At 40.7% G+C, this 16797-nt stretch overlaps 1 protein-coding gene across 1 annotated transcript in view; it reads right to left on the reverse strand.

Moving 5' to 3' along the window:
* Positions 1-472: 472 nt before the first annotated feature.
* The window catches only part of LOC122792272 (spermatogenesis-associated protein 7-like), a 1125638-nt gene continuing 1109313 nt past the window's right edge, over positions 473-16797 (reverse strand). The window contains exon 8 of the mRNA XM_044060071.1: positions 473-4049. Within this exon, the coding sequence (XP_043916006.1) occupies positions 3855-4049 (195 nt within the window). The 3' untranslated portion in view covers positions 473-3854. The remainder of the gene's footprint in view (positions 4050-16797) is intronic.

A 16797-nucleotide genomic window follows, 5' to 3' on the forward strand; every position in this document is an offset into this window, starting at 1 on the left:
TGGCATCACAATTTTATGCAGTACACTTGGGGTCTTGTAACAAAGCATGTATTTTAGAACAAGTTCTGATTAAGGATGTTGTTGCACTTAAAAACAAACTAAAATACAGACTGCTTCTTTATATAACAAAGTTTGCCACTTTGGTGCCTCAAGGTTTAAACAAAGACCTGGAGTGGAAGGCTTTTCTGCACTAACTGTTAATTATTAGTTTGTGTTTAATTGTTTTAGTTAATTAATTAATGATGTGATATTTGTTATTTAAGTGTAGCCTGTGTCACTGTGATGTTAACTCTGTGAAAGGCTTGCTAGCTGAGGTGCTGGAGTATTAAGCCATTTTGGATTTTATCCTTCTGCAGTTGGTGTTTTTTTTTTTATTCTGTTCTCTGTGTTTTTTTTTTTATTCTGTTGTTCAGTGAATTTTCCCAAGTCAGTATGTATACCATATCGTATTTTACTTGAAATAGGCCGCAGGTTTAGTAAGATTATCCAAGTCAACAAAACAAAATAAAAAATAAATTTGCTGAAATGATCATTTGACAACAATGAAATTGGATTAGCAAATGTAACACATTGTGTCTGTTTCTTTTTGTCTTCATTTAATTATCAGCTTTGGATAATTGGGAAAATTCATCTAGATGTACACATTTTTTTAGAAGTGGTTGAGCGAGAAATCAGAACAAAGCATTTAAATATTACATACAAACATCTATAAGCTTCAGGGCAAATTGTACACAACACTAAGGAAATGAAAATGAGCAGTGCAAACATACGAATATGATAAATAATAGGGAGCTATGCTGATTAAGGAAAACTAAAGTAGACATCATCATGCAGCTATATGAACACCTTACACAATCTGTATACAATAAAACAACAGTCACTGAAATCAACTTACTGTTTCCAACTTCCTAAAGCAAATGTAGGGAAACAAAAAGATGTAGAAAGACAGGACTAGGAGAGAAAACAGGGGTATATAAGAACAGAGACCGGTGTTTTATTAGAGGAAGGGGAAGGTGGCAATATGGAAACCAATAGAGGAAGGAAGATAACAGATTAAACAAAACATCCAGTAAGACATGAAATAGGGAAGTATGACCTCATAGGGATGGGTGGAAGTAACGGATAAAGGAAGAAGTGAAGATTCAGAATTTATGAGAGAAACAAATCAGATATGGTGGAAGGGCACTATAAGGGTAATGAATTATCAAATGTTTGTTCTTGAGTGGCAAATGTTATTTGTGTTAATAGCCAGTTATAATTTTGGACCACTTCTTTCTTCAGAATGTAACCACAATTGAAATAAGATACATCCCAAACTGAGGGAACAGTGATTCCATGGCACCAGACTTGAAAATGCCTGGGTAGAAATTAATGTCATTATCTAAAACAGAGAGAGATATAGGCAGGCATTTTCTTTCTGTACTGGTTGGAGACCTGTTTATAAAGCATCTGCCAGTTTTCCTACATTTAGAAATTTACACTTGACTGCAAAATTGGTACATAAAATTGACTCATTTATATGTGAGCTGCATATCAGTGAGCTACTTTTCTTGAAGGAAGTGTAGTCAGTGACTCGAGTCTGTGATTGGTCAAGTGTTACTTAAAACATTTAAACACACTTTGTTTTTTGATCTGATGAAGGAATTGTCCGAAAGCGCTTATCTTTTATGCTTTACAATTAAATTTATGGTTTTAGCTGTCTTGGTCCTTGTTGATTTTCTGCTGCTTACCTTTGTACAGACAACAGTATTTCTTTCTCTGGTCCTTTATAATTGCATAGTACATCCATTTGTTTGTTTACCATATGTCAGTCCCCTCATATGTCCTGCTTCTAGATCATACCTGTGTAATTCAACTAACTGGCTCAGGTTTACAATCATGACTACTTACCAAATGTCGGTCATAAAGGCATGTAAACCTAGCCTCTAATGTATTGTGTGATGCTAACTGAAATGCATGATCACTAAATAACTATATACTGAAGACGTGGGCATCTCATAAGTAATTCTTTACTGTAATCATCTTACATTAATGCACTTCATTCAAATACAAGGAAACCATTACACAACTCCTGCTGTCATTCAATGAAGCTTGTAGAGGAGATGCTAACATACTGGGTGGATGTGGGGGGGCATGTATGAGCCACACAGACACCTCATAGATCTGGAATGAGCCATGACAGGTGGAAGGAAGAACAAATAATTATAAAGTCCTGAGTTATCTGGATTTGACTGGTGGTAGTTTCAGGTTTTCCTGGATGCCTTGCACATTCATTTTAGTGTCAATAGGTCACTGAAAAAAATATGTAATAGATATAGTTTGAAAACCACTAAATCAAAGATTCTGATCAGTTGAGTTCAACATGTTGCATTTTTTGATAATTTTTACATGGTCTCCATGCCCTGATGCAAACTCTACTGTAATACACTCCAAAGCAAAATGGCTCCCTACTATAGATAGGGCAAATCTCCTCCTAGGCTCTCTTCTCTTTAAGCTTTTCCATCAAGAAACACTTTCACCTCTCACCATGAAACTCATTGCATCTACCTCCACTTAACCTCAGAAAACAGTCCGGCTCTCATCCAACTTTCCTGAGCTCCACTACAAGGCTCCATTTCTTTGATAACAGTTTCTCTGTACTAGCACCTACATTCTGGTAGTTTCTCACTCCAAATATCACAGAAATGCCTACTTACACCAAATTTAGACCACAATTCAAGTAATTTCTATTTAAACAAAACATACATAAGTGCTATAGTATGGGGCGCATCACCTAAGCCCAGCTGGTATAGCCTCTGCTTTTCTGTCTTGTGCCTCTCAAATTATATTGCATTCTAATCTCTGAGACGCCTGTGTAAATATGTATAACCCATAGTACAATTCCTTTTTTCTGTTTATATCCTCAGACATTATACATCATTGTAAAAAATATATTCTGTTCAATGTTTGGTCAAGTTAATATTAAAATTTCTGTATTTACTGTCAACATTTATCATCACCTATTGCTTCAATACTTGTTCTTGTATTTTCACTCAGGCTGAGGTATTAAGACCTAAGAATTAGTTTACTTGGGCTGAGACTGTAATTTGTCAATTTGTAATCAGTGCTATATCCTAAGTTATAATGCAGTAACCCTCAAAAGTCTGTTTGACTAGGTAAAGCTAAGATAGCTGTTTTTCGTGAAGCAGTTCTTGACGGACTAGACAGCACCCTACTGGAGCTTAAATAATCTATGAACTGCTCATCAACTGTTGTGCACTTTAAACTTTTTTTTTTTGGCAGTCTGTAGTACCCAGTGGTGCTTGAAATGAGTTCTGAATCTCTCTCTGATAGTATTGCATTGTAGGCTTATCATGGCACTGCTATGACTTAGTTTGCTTAACTTTACAATTGAATTTACACAGGGAAATAAACTATGATTCCTCTTTAAAAGAAATATATCACTTTGAGGTATGGTTTTCATTTAACCACTGTGGTCCCAGTTATAGCAATATATAGTATCTAAAATGACCCCCGAACTGTAATAAAAGCAGAATGCTAAGTTGAGCTTTTTGAATAACCTATACCAAGATGAGGGAAAATGAGCCAATAATTTCCTTTTACCAAGATTTGTGACCTCCTAATTTAAAACCAAGCATTTCCCAGACATTCTGTTGACTAACAGAACATGCAATGTAGTATATTAAGACAATTTCTAATCTTCATTTTTAATTTAACACCACTGTAGGTAAATTTAACTAAATAATGCTTTATGTTAAAAATAAAATTGTACAATATCATCCAACTCTTTGTGGACTATTTTCAGGAAGTGACAGTTCAAAGGACAGTGTTATAATGTGAGCCAAGTTTCAGTGTCAGTTGCCAGCATTTTGTTTTTCAGAAGCATTTGTAGTATGACTTTTTGAACACTGCTGATCTCCTGTAGTTTGGGAAGAAGAGGGGGCTGTACTCATATGTTGTTTGCCAGTGTAGCTTATGGAAAAATCAAGCTGATTATTCTTGCTGTTAAGTTCATTCTCCAAGTTCTGCAAGAGTTTTCTCATTTTCACCTAAGAGGAAAAAGATAACAATGGAATTGTTTATTTTTCTTTCAGTTACCCATGTCGGTCACCAAAAGAGAAATAGTGATACATGTCTACATCACTGATAGTCATTCATTCTCTGAGATCTACTTTCCTCATTCCCCTCCTCAATGAACCCTAAAATGGATAGTTTGCCCCAGTATTATCTAAGTGCATTGCACAGAAACTAATATTTGATAGAATAGTCATGATGTTCTTCGTGTTTCACTGTTGCAGTCATTACATTTGGGTAATCTGCTGGCAGGTTGCCCTCAGTTGGCCTGAATAACAAAGTCTTGGGTCCTGCGTTGGTTGCGGTCTCCTTTTCCATGACGTCAGGTCGTCAGGGATATAAAACATGCAGCTGACGCCATTTTATTCAGTCTTTCTTGCCACGCGGTGCCCAAAGCGGAAGTAGTTTGCAAGTGCCGGTCGGCCAACTCTTGAAATTTTCGCATTCGAGTTTCAGAACTGAAGTCTTCAAACTAAAGCTAAATACCCCATTGGGGAAACTTTCCTGCTCCTTACCAATGTCAGTAAAAGTTAATAATTGCATTACTTGTGGGAAGCAAATACCTCATAAGGATTTTCATGCCTAGGCCCAGATCATAACGTGCCTTGCTGTCGGTTTTGTGCTAGATTTAACCAACGCACTATTAAGCGTCGGTATATTTTTGCTTCTAAATATTTTGGATCAAGATTTAATTATCCTGAAATGTCATCGGTTAGCAATCCGACTACTGGAGTTCACAAAAAGCGCAAAGACAGAGACAGACCATCGAGGTCCAAAACCGACGATGAAGCTTCTCCAAAGCCAGTCGCCGGTACTCGGTGAGGCACTTTCGCAGCCCCTGATACCCGCTACTTTTGAGTCGCAGGCCTCTACCAAGGCCCATTCGGAGTTCGGTATGCCGCGAGATTCTCAGAGTATTGAACCCGCAGATGTCTCTCCCTTGGATGGGTCCGGAGCCGCTGAGCAGGCACCAGCTTCTGAGGGTGTTTTCAGGCCTCAACATTTTTATATTAAACCGACGCCAGCCTCAAAAACAAAATCAAAAACAACTTCTATGTCTAAACAACCTGCGCATGAGCCAACTGCTCAGGCCCCTATGCCTAAAAAACAGATGATCAAAATGGCTGAGGACTTAATTACCTTGATCAGGGGTTCCCAACCCTTCCCCTGCCAAGAGGCCTAGGCAAGGCACTGATTCATAATCAGTGCCTAGGCAAGGCACTGATTATGAATCTTCAGGTTAGGTTTCCATTTCTTCTGATTTCTCTTCTGATCAGGAATTTTCTATTACACCCTATGAGGATTCTGATGCAGAAGAATCCATCCCATCTGCATCTCCTCCTGAGGATTACTCTTTTGGAGAAACTTTGCATACTTTAAGGGAACATTTTCATTGGGAGAGTCAGGACTTCTCTGAATCAAAAAAGAGGCTTAAGGATTTCCTCCTCCTTCTTCCTCCGCATAGGCCTTTGGCAATACCCTCCTGTATTAGACATTGTTGATGTTTTTTCAGAATCAAGCATGGCACCCGATTCCCTACCTCCGGCTCCTAGTAAGCCAGACAAATATTACTGGGTTCCTGACTCCCACAAATTTCTATTCAAAAATCCTGCTGCTGATCCTGAGACTATTTCACAGGGTCCCATGGGTGTAAAGGCCTCTACAGCCAAAAATCCTACCCCCTCTGATAGAGATTCCAGGATGCTGGATAGATGGGGAAAGAAGGTTTATACGTCTGCAAACCTTAGCAATTAGGGCCTTAAATTGCCAGTTTCATATGCTTAAATATCAACAGCATATTATGGGCTTACTGAAACAGAAAATGATGTTGATTTCTGATTGTGTGGAAAATAAAAAATTACAGGAATTATTGCATTCAACAGTACAGGTTGGAAAGCATACTTTGCAATGTGGTTATGATTCCTTGGAGGCCTCTTGCAGGGTCGCAGTTACTGGATCTGTGATTAGAAGGCATGCCTGGCTCAAGGAGCAAAATCTGCCTGATCATGTTAAAGCTAAATTGTTGGATGCCCCCTTGCAGCATGATACTCTGTTTGGTAATAAGACAGAAGAGGTTTTAAAGAAAATGTAAGACACAAGAAATCTTTTACAGTTTGCATACATTTAGTTTTAAGTGTGGCCACCCAGGTTCAGTAGACACTGGCCTACTAAAAACTGGTCCTTTCCTGTGTCCAACAGAGCCACTCAAGGCAAATCCAGGTGCTCAAAAGGCTCCAGATACCAATCACAGGGTTCTTACAGGTCAAAGCAATGGGGTGCCTCCACCTCCAAATCTGGAGGAAACAAAGCACAACCCTACAGTAAGCAGTCTCAATGACTTCCATCTACCTTCACCAAGCACTTATCTTTTGGCAGCCCCCTTGGAGGGAAAACTAGCACTTCATGCTCAAAATTGGCAGTTAATTACCCAGGACAAGTAGGTATTAAACATAGTATCCCAGGGGTACAGATTTCATTTCCATACTTTACCAATTCCAAACGGTTGACAAGATCTGCCACAAAATCAGTGGGCAGAGGCTCAGAAGCAAGTTATGTCCCTCATGGATATGGGGGCTATTCAACCAGTTCCAGAAAAGGAAAAAGGACAAGGTTTTTATTCAAGACATTTCCTGCTACCCAGAAAAGACAAAGCCTGGCATCCAATACTGGACTTATCAATTTTGAACATGTTCCTGGACATTCCAAAATTCAAAATGCTGACTTTACAACAGCTACTGCCTATGCTGGGCACGAACGCTTGGTTAGTGACTCTAGACTTAAAAGAGGCATACCTGCATATCCCAATAAGGGAATCATGCAGAAGATACCTCCGCTTCAAGACAGGTTTTCTGCATTACCAATTCTTTGCACTGCCCTTTAACTTATCTACTGTGCCCAGGGTCTTTACAAAGTGCCTGGCACCAGTAATTGCATTCTGCAGACAAAGAAGCATACAAATTTATCCTTATCTGGACGATTGCCTCATTCAAGCAGAGGACAAGGACAGTCTTCTTCAACATCTGGCGTTTGTAAAAAGGCTTCTAACATGCCTAGGGTACACAAACGAAAAGAAATCCCAACTGGTACCGTCTCAAATAATTGCATTCCTGGGTGCAAGCTTGAATACAACTGCCCAGATGGCTTACCTTACGCCAGACAAGCAAAGGCAACTGACAACATACTTCAAACAAATGGCAACAAAAACCCAGTTATCTGCAAGACAAATTCTGCAGGCTTTGGGGTTCATGGCATCCTGCATTTTACTAATTCCATATGCGAGACTGCATATGAGGAAACTACAATGGTACCTAAAAAGTTTATGGAGTCAACATTGTCACAGTCTGGAAACAATGATTCCTCTCATTCCCTGCCTACAACAGGAGATTCTTTGGTGGTTAGAGACATGTCACCAAAACAAGGGACTGTCATTCACTTTACCCCTTGCCACCCAAACCCTAACTACAGACGCATCAGACTATGATTGGGGGGCCCACCTGGCAGGGAGATACATTCAGAGCAAATGGAGCCCAAAACAAATGCATCTGCATATCAACCAGAAAGAGATGCTAGCTGTTCAGAATGCTCTGACAGCCTTCAAGGACTTACTTCATCCAGGACAACTACTGATAAAGACGGACAACACCATGGTTATGTGGTACATAAACAAGCAGGGGAGACACATTCCTACCCCATTTGCAGACTAGCCATGGCATTGTGGAACACAGCTTTGACTTACCAAATACATCTTCAAGCTCAATTCCTGCCAGGAAAACAAAATACTCTAGCAGACGATCTAAGCAGAAACCTTATGGACCCGCACGAATGGAAACTGGATCCACAAATCTTCAGCATGTTAACACAGAAATGGGGGAGCCCAGATATAGATCTATTTGCCTCTCCACAAAATTATCAGCTGGACAAGTTCTGCACAAGAACTTATCACAAAAAAGCATGGAAAGTGGATGCCCTATCCTTCAGTTGGAAAAACTTATCAGTCTGTGCCTTTCCCCCTCTGCCTCTTCTTTCCAAGGTCTAACTAAAAGTCAGACAGGAAAAAAACAAAAATGATCCTAGCTGCTCCCGACTGGGCTCGCCAGCACTGGTACCCAATTCTAAGGAATATGTCTCAACTTCCTCCTTGGTACTTACCTCAAATACCTTATCTGCTGTCTCAGCAGAACAATCAAATTCTGCACACTCCGCTCCAAACTCTGAACCTTGCAGCATGGCTGATCATTTAATTATTCAAACAACACCTCTCAGTAAATCCATGATGGATGTCATTTTGGAAGCCAGAAGGCCTAGTACTAGAAAATCTTATGCTGATAAATGGAAGAGATTCTGTGCTTGGAACCAAGCACAAGGAATGGACACAGCAAAGCCCACTAGTCTTCAGATTTTACAATATTTGACTGAGATGCTTGACAAGGGCCTATCTTTTTCTTCAATAAAAATACATGCCTTAGCCATCTCGGCTCATTACAGCACAGAGCCTCCCCTCTTTTCTCATCTTGTGCTTAAACAGTATCTTAGAGGGGCCAAATATTTAAGGCCTCCCAGAAGATCACCAACTCCTGCATGGGACCTCAACTTTGTGCTGGAAAAACCTCAATCTGCCTCCTTTTGAACCAGCTGCTACTGTGGCTATAAAATGTCTATCTTGGAAAACAGCTTTCCTCTTGGCAGTCACTTCAGCAAGAAGGGTTTCTGAACTACAGGCTCTCATGGCTGTGGAGCCTTTTATTACATTTTACCCGGACAGGGTGTCCCTCAGGACTAATCCTTCATTTATGCCTAAGGTGTATCCAGTGTGGCTCTTAACCAGACAATTCACCTGCCAACATTCTACCCAAATCCACAGAACAAGGGGGAGTGGATTCTGCATTCATTGGATGTACACAGACAACTAAGATTCTACTTAAACAGGACCAAATCTCCAAGGAAGTCTGAGCAACTACTGATAGAAATAGTCTGCTTTGATATAGCCTTCCCCTCTGACTCTGCAGCAAATGCTAAGTGGATAAGCCACTGCATTCATTTCTGCTACTTTTGCACCATGGTAAACCTGTGCCCAAGGGGATCCAGGTCACATTCCACCAGGGCTGCCTCTACCTCTACCTCAGCAGCTTCTCAAAGGGGTTCCAACCAAAGACATTCTAGAGGCTGCTACTTGGAGCTCTGTTCATACCTTCACAAAGCATTATCATTTGCCTCTCTTCTCCAAATCCAGGGCAGGCTTTGCCACTGCAGTTCTGCAGAGCCTTATAGCCGCTCCTAATGCTATTTAGTTCCATCCCCCCATCCATAGCTTTGGGATGCTACCCAAATGTAATGACTGCAACAGTGAAACACGAAGAACATAGTACAGTTGTGTACACTTACCATAAATGTAGATGTTCGAGTGTATTCACTGTTGCAGTCCGGGTTACTTACCCGCCATCTCCCTTTTCTGTAACTTTTCTTTCCTTCACTATATACTAAAGCCTTTGTGGTGTATTTGCTTTTAGATGAAGGTAAAGTTTATGTTGCTAAAAGTGCATTTACATATATTTCTGTTTATTTATATATATATATATATATATATATATATATATATATATATATATATATTTTTTTTTTTGCTCCCCATTTGGGGGGCACCTGACATCTGGGGCAAGAAAAACTGAATAAAATGGCGTCAGCTGCATGTTTTATACCCCTGACAACCTGACGTGATGGAAGAGGAGACAGCAACCGATGTAGGACCCAAGACTTTGTTATTCAGGCCGACTGAGGGCAACCTGCCAGCAGATTACCCAAATGTAATGACTGCAACAGTGAATACACTCGAGCATCTACATTTATGGTAAGTGTACACAACTGTACTTTCTCACTGATGCATGACTACTTACCCACAGGCATCCCCAGTTCACCTACAATATTTTAGATGAAGCAGGGAATCAGAGTACACAATAAAATCCTTTGTGGACACAGATGGGGTGCCTTCTGCATCAAATCTGCATGTTTCCTCTGAGAACTAAACTAGAGAATTAAGCACTGTGAGGTAGCAACACTAATCACAGTATCACACTCATTTTTATTAGGCAAATACAGTTTGGGAGTGAAGCTGGATAGTACAAAAAATACAAACAAACAGCAAGGCTAGTGAGACAATTAAGTATTACAATACAGTTAAAGTGTATTGGTCATGCTTGCAAATGCCTTTGCTTTACAATTAATGTAATTTCCTGCTGTACTTCTCATGATAAAGTTGCATGCGATTTTTGCAAAAAATTATTATAATGTAGTGTTTGATTTTTTTAGTTTCACTGTTTACTTAGTTTTTATATAACCACATCTACAAAATGGTGTCATGGCAGTCACTGAAGAATGACTTACATACAACTACAAAACATTATGGGTAATCAAAATGACTTGCCTCTATAGAGGCGCTGTTCCTATTTACACTGTGGTTACTTTCTCTTCTACACCATCATGTATTAATTTTCAATGTGAGATGCTTCATCTGTATGAACTAGCTGACAATTTATCTTTCTGTGAAGTAAGAAACTATTTCTGATGCATTTAACACAAATGCAATAGTCTATACATTATTTTAGCTGATGCATTATGGGTATAGTCTCATGATTTCATGCCAGGGATTTTCAGCTATGTTAAAAATATTCAGGGGGTTATCCTTACCTACAAGATAAAATGCAAAAACAACACAATTTTGCATCAAATTGTGTAATCAGGGATTGTATGTGGTAAGGTTAAATATAACTCCAAAAATGTGTTACTGAACACTTTATAAAACATGACCAATACACTAAGTATTTCAGGACAACAGTAGAAATTGAATAGCAAAGGAATATCAAGTTGTTGTCCCTAAACAAGCTATGTGTATTAGCAAGGTCAAGAAGTAACAAACAAGGAGATCAAACTTATTTTGGCTAATAATGCAAAGGCAGAACTCTAGATCAGATTGTGAACCCAGAGTAGGAGGGATGGATGAAAGCAATAGGGCTGAACTGCTAAAGAACTCTCATATCTTGGGGAGAGGAACCAATACTACAGGAGCGTCCTCAGGGAGGACAAGAGAAAAAACTGGGTGATCAAAGTATTGCAGGTTTGGAGCCGAGATACCAGGTATGGCTATAACAAGTGCATGCTGTGGTGTGTGGAAGTACACACTTGATTTGGCTGCTCTGCAGTTGAGGCAAAAAAGAAAATTACTGGGGCCTGCTTAATGACAGAAACTGGCAATCAGTTTTCTTGGCTTCTTCCAAATGGTTGCCTGAACCCTGACACAATATGTTGATTGTACTGTGTATAGGAGCAACCTGTTGATAATGGAAATGTTCACATGGGTTTGTCATAGAATGACAATGAATGTTAGCAATACCAGCACATACAAAGTTGTTTTTCTTTCGGCTTTTCCCAGTTAGGGGTCGCCACAGTGGAACTCTGGTCCACTAATGATTGACAGTAGATTTTTTTTTACGAGTGCCGAGGTGGCAGCTCGACGCCCAACCTTCAACGAAGGCAAGCCCATTCTACGCATGTATTTTGAACGCCACTCGTCCGCGGGGAGGACATGCAGACTCCACACAGAAAGTGCTCCTGCTAAGAATCGAATGGGAGAACCTTTTGCTGTGAGGCAACAACGCTACCTCTGCACCACCGCGGCTTCTCCAGTACATACAAAGTACTGCTTTAAAAATCTGATTTAGAAAAAGTTGTGTGGTTAGCAGACAATATACATTTTTCAGTGACTCTCAGAGTTTCAGCCACTGCTTTTCTAATGGGAAACTGTACTAGTGTTTCATTTACATTTTTAAACACACAAAATAAAACAAAACAGTAGGGGGAAAACAGAACTATTAAATGCTTCAGGAACTACAACGTGTCAGTTATTTTTTTTTCTTTGCTGGGCAACAGACTAGCTATGCTAAAGTCCAATACTAATGGTGTAACACAACATACAATACGAATATTCTCTTTGCTGCCTGAGTTTGCAAGAGAACATCATATTTGGCTGTTTGTGGTTAACTGTCAGAATGACTTTATTCACCAAGCTTCAGCTATTGACCTGTATAGTAGATCTGAGAGGCAGATAATCAAAAAATGATTAGTACATTACATACTGCTTCGAGTATTTTCACCAATGTAACAAAAATAAGTTGCATGATAAACACATTTGAAAACAAGTTGTCAGTTACTGATGACATAGAAGACTGAATGGTCAATGCCTCACAGTTATTGTGGGTTTAAAAAATTAGGAACATTTTCTTTAATGCTGATATAAACTCCCGTATGCAGGATTTACCTCCTTTGCTCTCCCTGGCCTCTCTTCCTCAGATTCTGACAAATATGGATGGACAATTTCCTACAGTGTCTCCTGTCAGTCTGATTGATATGGGCATCCTGAGACAGTGTAGCAACTGCCTCATGTACACGGACAACCCTCTACTACCACCACCTAGGAACACAATTTGTGAGAGATGCAATTACATTAAGAACCTAGAGTCTATGCTCTCACCCTCGCAAGCCAGTATATCTGGGACTGAGGAGGTTGTCACCACCCACATCTACAAAACACACATCCACATATGCGGCAGTCCTCAACAAAAACATACCAAAAAAGAGACCTCCGAGGCAAAAATACACATGCTCCACAACACACACACAGTCCACACCTCCGTGTCTCACTGCCACTAAGGCCAAACCATAAACTCAACATATTAGTCATGGGAGACCCCTTTGTGAGACACACAGATGTGCCCCTCTCCAGGCTGGATAAGGAGAAAGTCACCGATTAGTTGTCTGTCAGGTGCCAGAATCCATCATATCACACATGTACTCAAGTCTCTTCGCAACAGGTACTATTATGACTATGTCATCCTCCATGTTGGCTTGAATGACTTGAGATGTACCTCCCTGGACTATATGAAGAGAGACATGATCGAGCTGATTGAATATGTGTCCCAGGCAGCTATGTCCCTAGCCTTAAGCAGCATTTTACTGTCAAACAGAATGATGCCTCAATACAAACAGAAAATGATTGACTTTAACAATTGGCTTAGGTACTGGATTCCCTCAGAATGACACCAGAAATTTACAGTGTGGGAAGACATGATTCTGATTGACAGATGCAGGCCATCACTGGCAAAGCATCATGGTCGATCTCCCTTGGGCTTCAGGGTACTGTCAAAGGCTCTTGCCTCCCCATAATACCTTTTTTAGGCAATGCAATGAGGTCAAAAGTGCCAACATTAGAATTTCATCAAAGCACAAATTAAAGGTCATGCTGCTAAACACTAATGATCTAAACATGAAACTACAGTCATTGCAAGCATTTGTAACCCTGGATGATGCTGATGTTTGAACCACAAAGCTGCGGAGAGCACCCCAGCCATACCAGGTTACTCATCCTATCATACATTCAGACCCCAAACTATGGGCAGCAAAGCAAAAGAAAGTGGAGTTGCAATATATATTAAAGACATACACACCTCCTTGCTGGTCAAACAGTATGGTGCACAGGAGACACTCTGGGTGCAGTTAACTGTTGAAAAGACCCCTATTCAAATCATAGTTAGCTAGACGGCCCCAACTTTGACTCGAGATGCCTACTTCACCTATCTGGACCTCTTCAAATCTATCAAGATTCAACCCTTTACCCTGATCCTGGGTGACTATCCAACCATAGATTGGAAGAACTACTCATCCCAAAACACAAATGCCCAGAGATTCCTTGATTTTGTCAATACAAATGCTTTGGACCAGCTGGTCGACACCCCCACAAGAGGTGATAATATCTTGGACTTGGTATTAACCAATATGAGTAATCATGGCAGCATCCCTACGGTGTCATCCTCCCTGGTAAAATCTGACCACAAAGCCATCACTTTTGAAGTTGCCACCCCCCCCTGCCCAGCTAGGGTTAAACAAAACAACTTCTCCAAACCTGATTACACTCTCCTGAGGGAAGATATAAACAGCTTCACAGCCCTTCCCCCCTCCGTAGGAACTGGCACAAATGACCAAACATACACCAAAGTACTATATGAGCATTTATATAGCTGCATGGAATCAGGAATACCTGACAGGACAAAATCATCCTCCTCAAGGAAGAGTAAACTTGTTTGGTGGACATCTGTAATAAATAAACTATAATAAAAGGAAAAAATTGCTGTCTAGGACCAAGGAGTAGCAGGTGCCTAATTGGAAGCAATCTCTCCTTAGCCCAAACAAGTAAATAAGAGCACTAGTGAAATCCTCCAAAGCAAACTTCAAGTCCAAACAGGCCACATCTACAAAAGACAATCATAAGGCCTTCTCATGTCTGCAATCTCAAAAGAAGCACACAGATCTGCTCATAACTGGTCGTCAAGGACACCACATACACAAATACTGTAGATATAGCCAACCTGATGGCAGACAAGTTCAGTGAAAACATCACTCCTTTGTCCCCCCCATCAGTTAATCAGGACATCCCCGGTACCTGCCCCCCTCCCATTATCTCTAGGGAGCAAGTCATCACTGCTCTCTTAAAGGGAAAAAAATACAGCCTCCATGGGACCCAATAACATCCCAGGCTGCGTCCTACATGAACTCAGGCAGGAGATTGCAGCACTATTAGGTACCCTATTCAACCAAAGCCTGAGTAATGCCTTTATCCCAGCTGAATGGAGCACAGCCATTGTCATTCTTTTGTACAAAGGTGGAGCATCCACCAATCCAAGAAATTATGGATCCATCAGCCTAATGAGCCTAATATGCAAGGCCATGGAACAGATTATCATGGACCTTATTAACAAGGACATTTGCAACCTCCAAACACTCAATCCAACACAGTTTTGTTTTGTCAAGGGGGGGGGGGGGTCATGCCTGTTAAATTTGATTGATGACTTTGAGATAGTCATCAAAGCCATGGACAAGGGTAAGACAAGTGCACACTACCTACCTTAAACTGGCCAAAGCCTTCAGTACTATTCCCCACTCAGATATAATAGATAAACTCTCTCATCTAGGCATCAATCCATATGTTATCAGATGGGTAGCAAACTGGCACACTGATAGAATCCACCTAGTTAAAACCACCTCAAGCAGTAGACCTGTAATGAGTGGTGTACCCCACTGGATCGGTCTTGCAGCCTCTGTTGTTTGGGATATACTTTTTTGAGGTGCAGGACAAAACCAATGGGCTATAGCTGATCAAGTTTGCAGATGACTGCAAGCTGGGTGCTGTCAACAATTCCCCCTAGTGATGTGGGCATCCTTCAAGAGGGTATCACCCAAACAAATGATTGGTGCCAGAAACATGGCCTCAAACTGAATGCCAAAAAATGCATCATCCCGTTTGGGGAGAGTGAAGTCCCCACAAATTATCACATTAATAAAGTCCTAAGCATGCAATCAGTTGAGAGGGACTTGGGCACCCAGGTTTTTAGCAAACTGACTTTTGACCACCATATTGCCTCTGTTGTACGGAAAACTTTCTACATGGCCCACCTCATTAGGAAGGGTATCTCATCCAGGGACAAGGAGGTTATAACATCCTTGTATTCTTCCCTTATAAGACCCATTATTGAGTACAACTCCCCTTTCGGCATGTACCTGATAAAGCAAATGCAGCAGCTGAAGAGACCACAGAGGTTCCTCACCAAGAGAATCCAGGGCCTCAAACATCTACCCTACACAGACAGGTTAAAAGCCCTGTCCCACTACTCAGTCTCATACAGACTCCACAGAGGTGACCTCTGTCTGATGTACAATGCAATCACAGACCCTGCCTTGATGGGACTCTTACATACTGCAAGTCAAGCTCCACTCAAGTAAGCTGTACATGCAATCCAACCTAGTCTGTGACATCAACAGGACTTGTTGGTAGGAGAGATTTGTGTCCCACAGGCTTCCCCTTTTGTGGAATAGACTCCCTCTCCATGTCAAGCAGAGTACCTCAATAACCACCTAGATAACTGGATGATGAACAGAAAATACACCCCTGGGATTCCACCTGTGTCCCTGCTGGACAGAGGTATTGGGTACTGACTTGTCAGAACATGGGCTAAATTCTTGGCTAGGCTTGTAAGGGCCTCAGGGCCAACAGCCTAGTAACTTCCTATGATCCTATAAAACTATGGAAACTGTCATTAGTTTTAAGTAGCAAAAGAATCTCCTGTGGAGACTATGGTGGGGGTACTGTAGTAATCTAACTTTGTGATACCAGGAAGCCTTCTGGTTAGCATCCTTCCTTTAGAGGTCAGTCTTATAGACACAGTTGATCCTCAACTGGTAGGAGACAATGGGCCCCCTAAGATGTAAGAGCTACAACTCATCAGACAAAGGTATCTCCAGTAATGGTTCATCAAGCCATACCTGCTCATTTGGAATGGGGACATTCCCCTATGTTTGTTCTCTAAAGAGAATTTTTGTGGAAGGGGGCAGAGTTAAACAATTTGAAAGCAGGTAGAAATCTATTCCCATAGCTTTGTGTGTAGATGGGTTGAAATTTTGGTTCAAGATAGTGCAATGAAAAAATGAGATATCCAATGTCTCCAGAATTCACTGTCAGTTTGATACTGATAAAAAAAACTGCCTCTTGTAAATAAGCTGTTTTGTCATTTTATGGTTGGTGGACTGGGTCACAGAATCATTTTTAGTCTCAGTTTGGTTGCAACAAGCATACGAAGGAAAGGTATATGATTATAGGTAAGAATCAGTTTTCCAAGGATCATA

The sequence above is a fragment of the Protopterus annectens genome, chromosome 1.part0, assembly GCF_019279795.1.
Source record: "Protopterus annectens isolate FY-2018-M chromosome 1.part0, PAN1.0, whole genome shotgun sequence".
Taxonomy (NCBI): Eukaryota; Metazoa; Chordata; order Ceratodontiformes; family Protopteridae; genus Protopterus; species Protopterus annectens.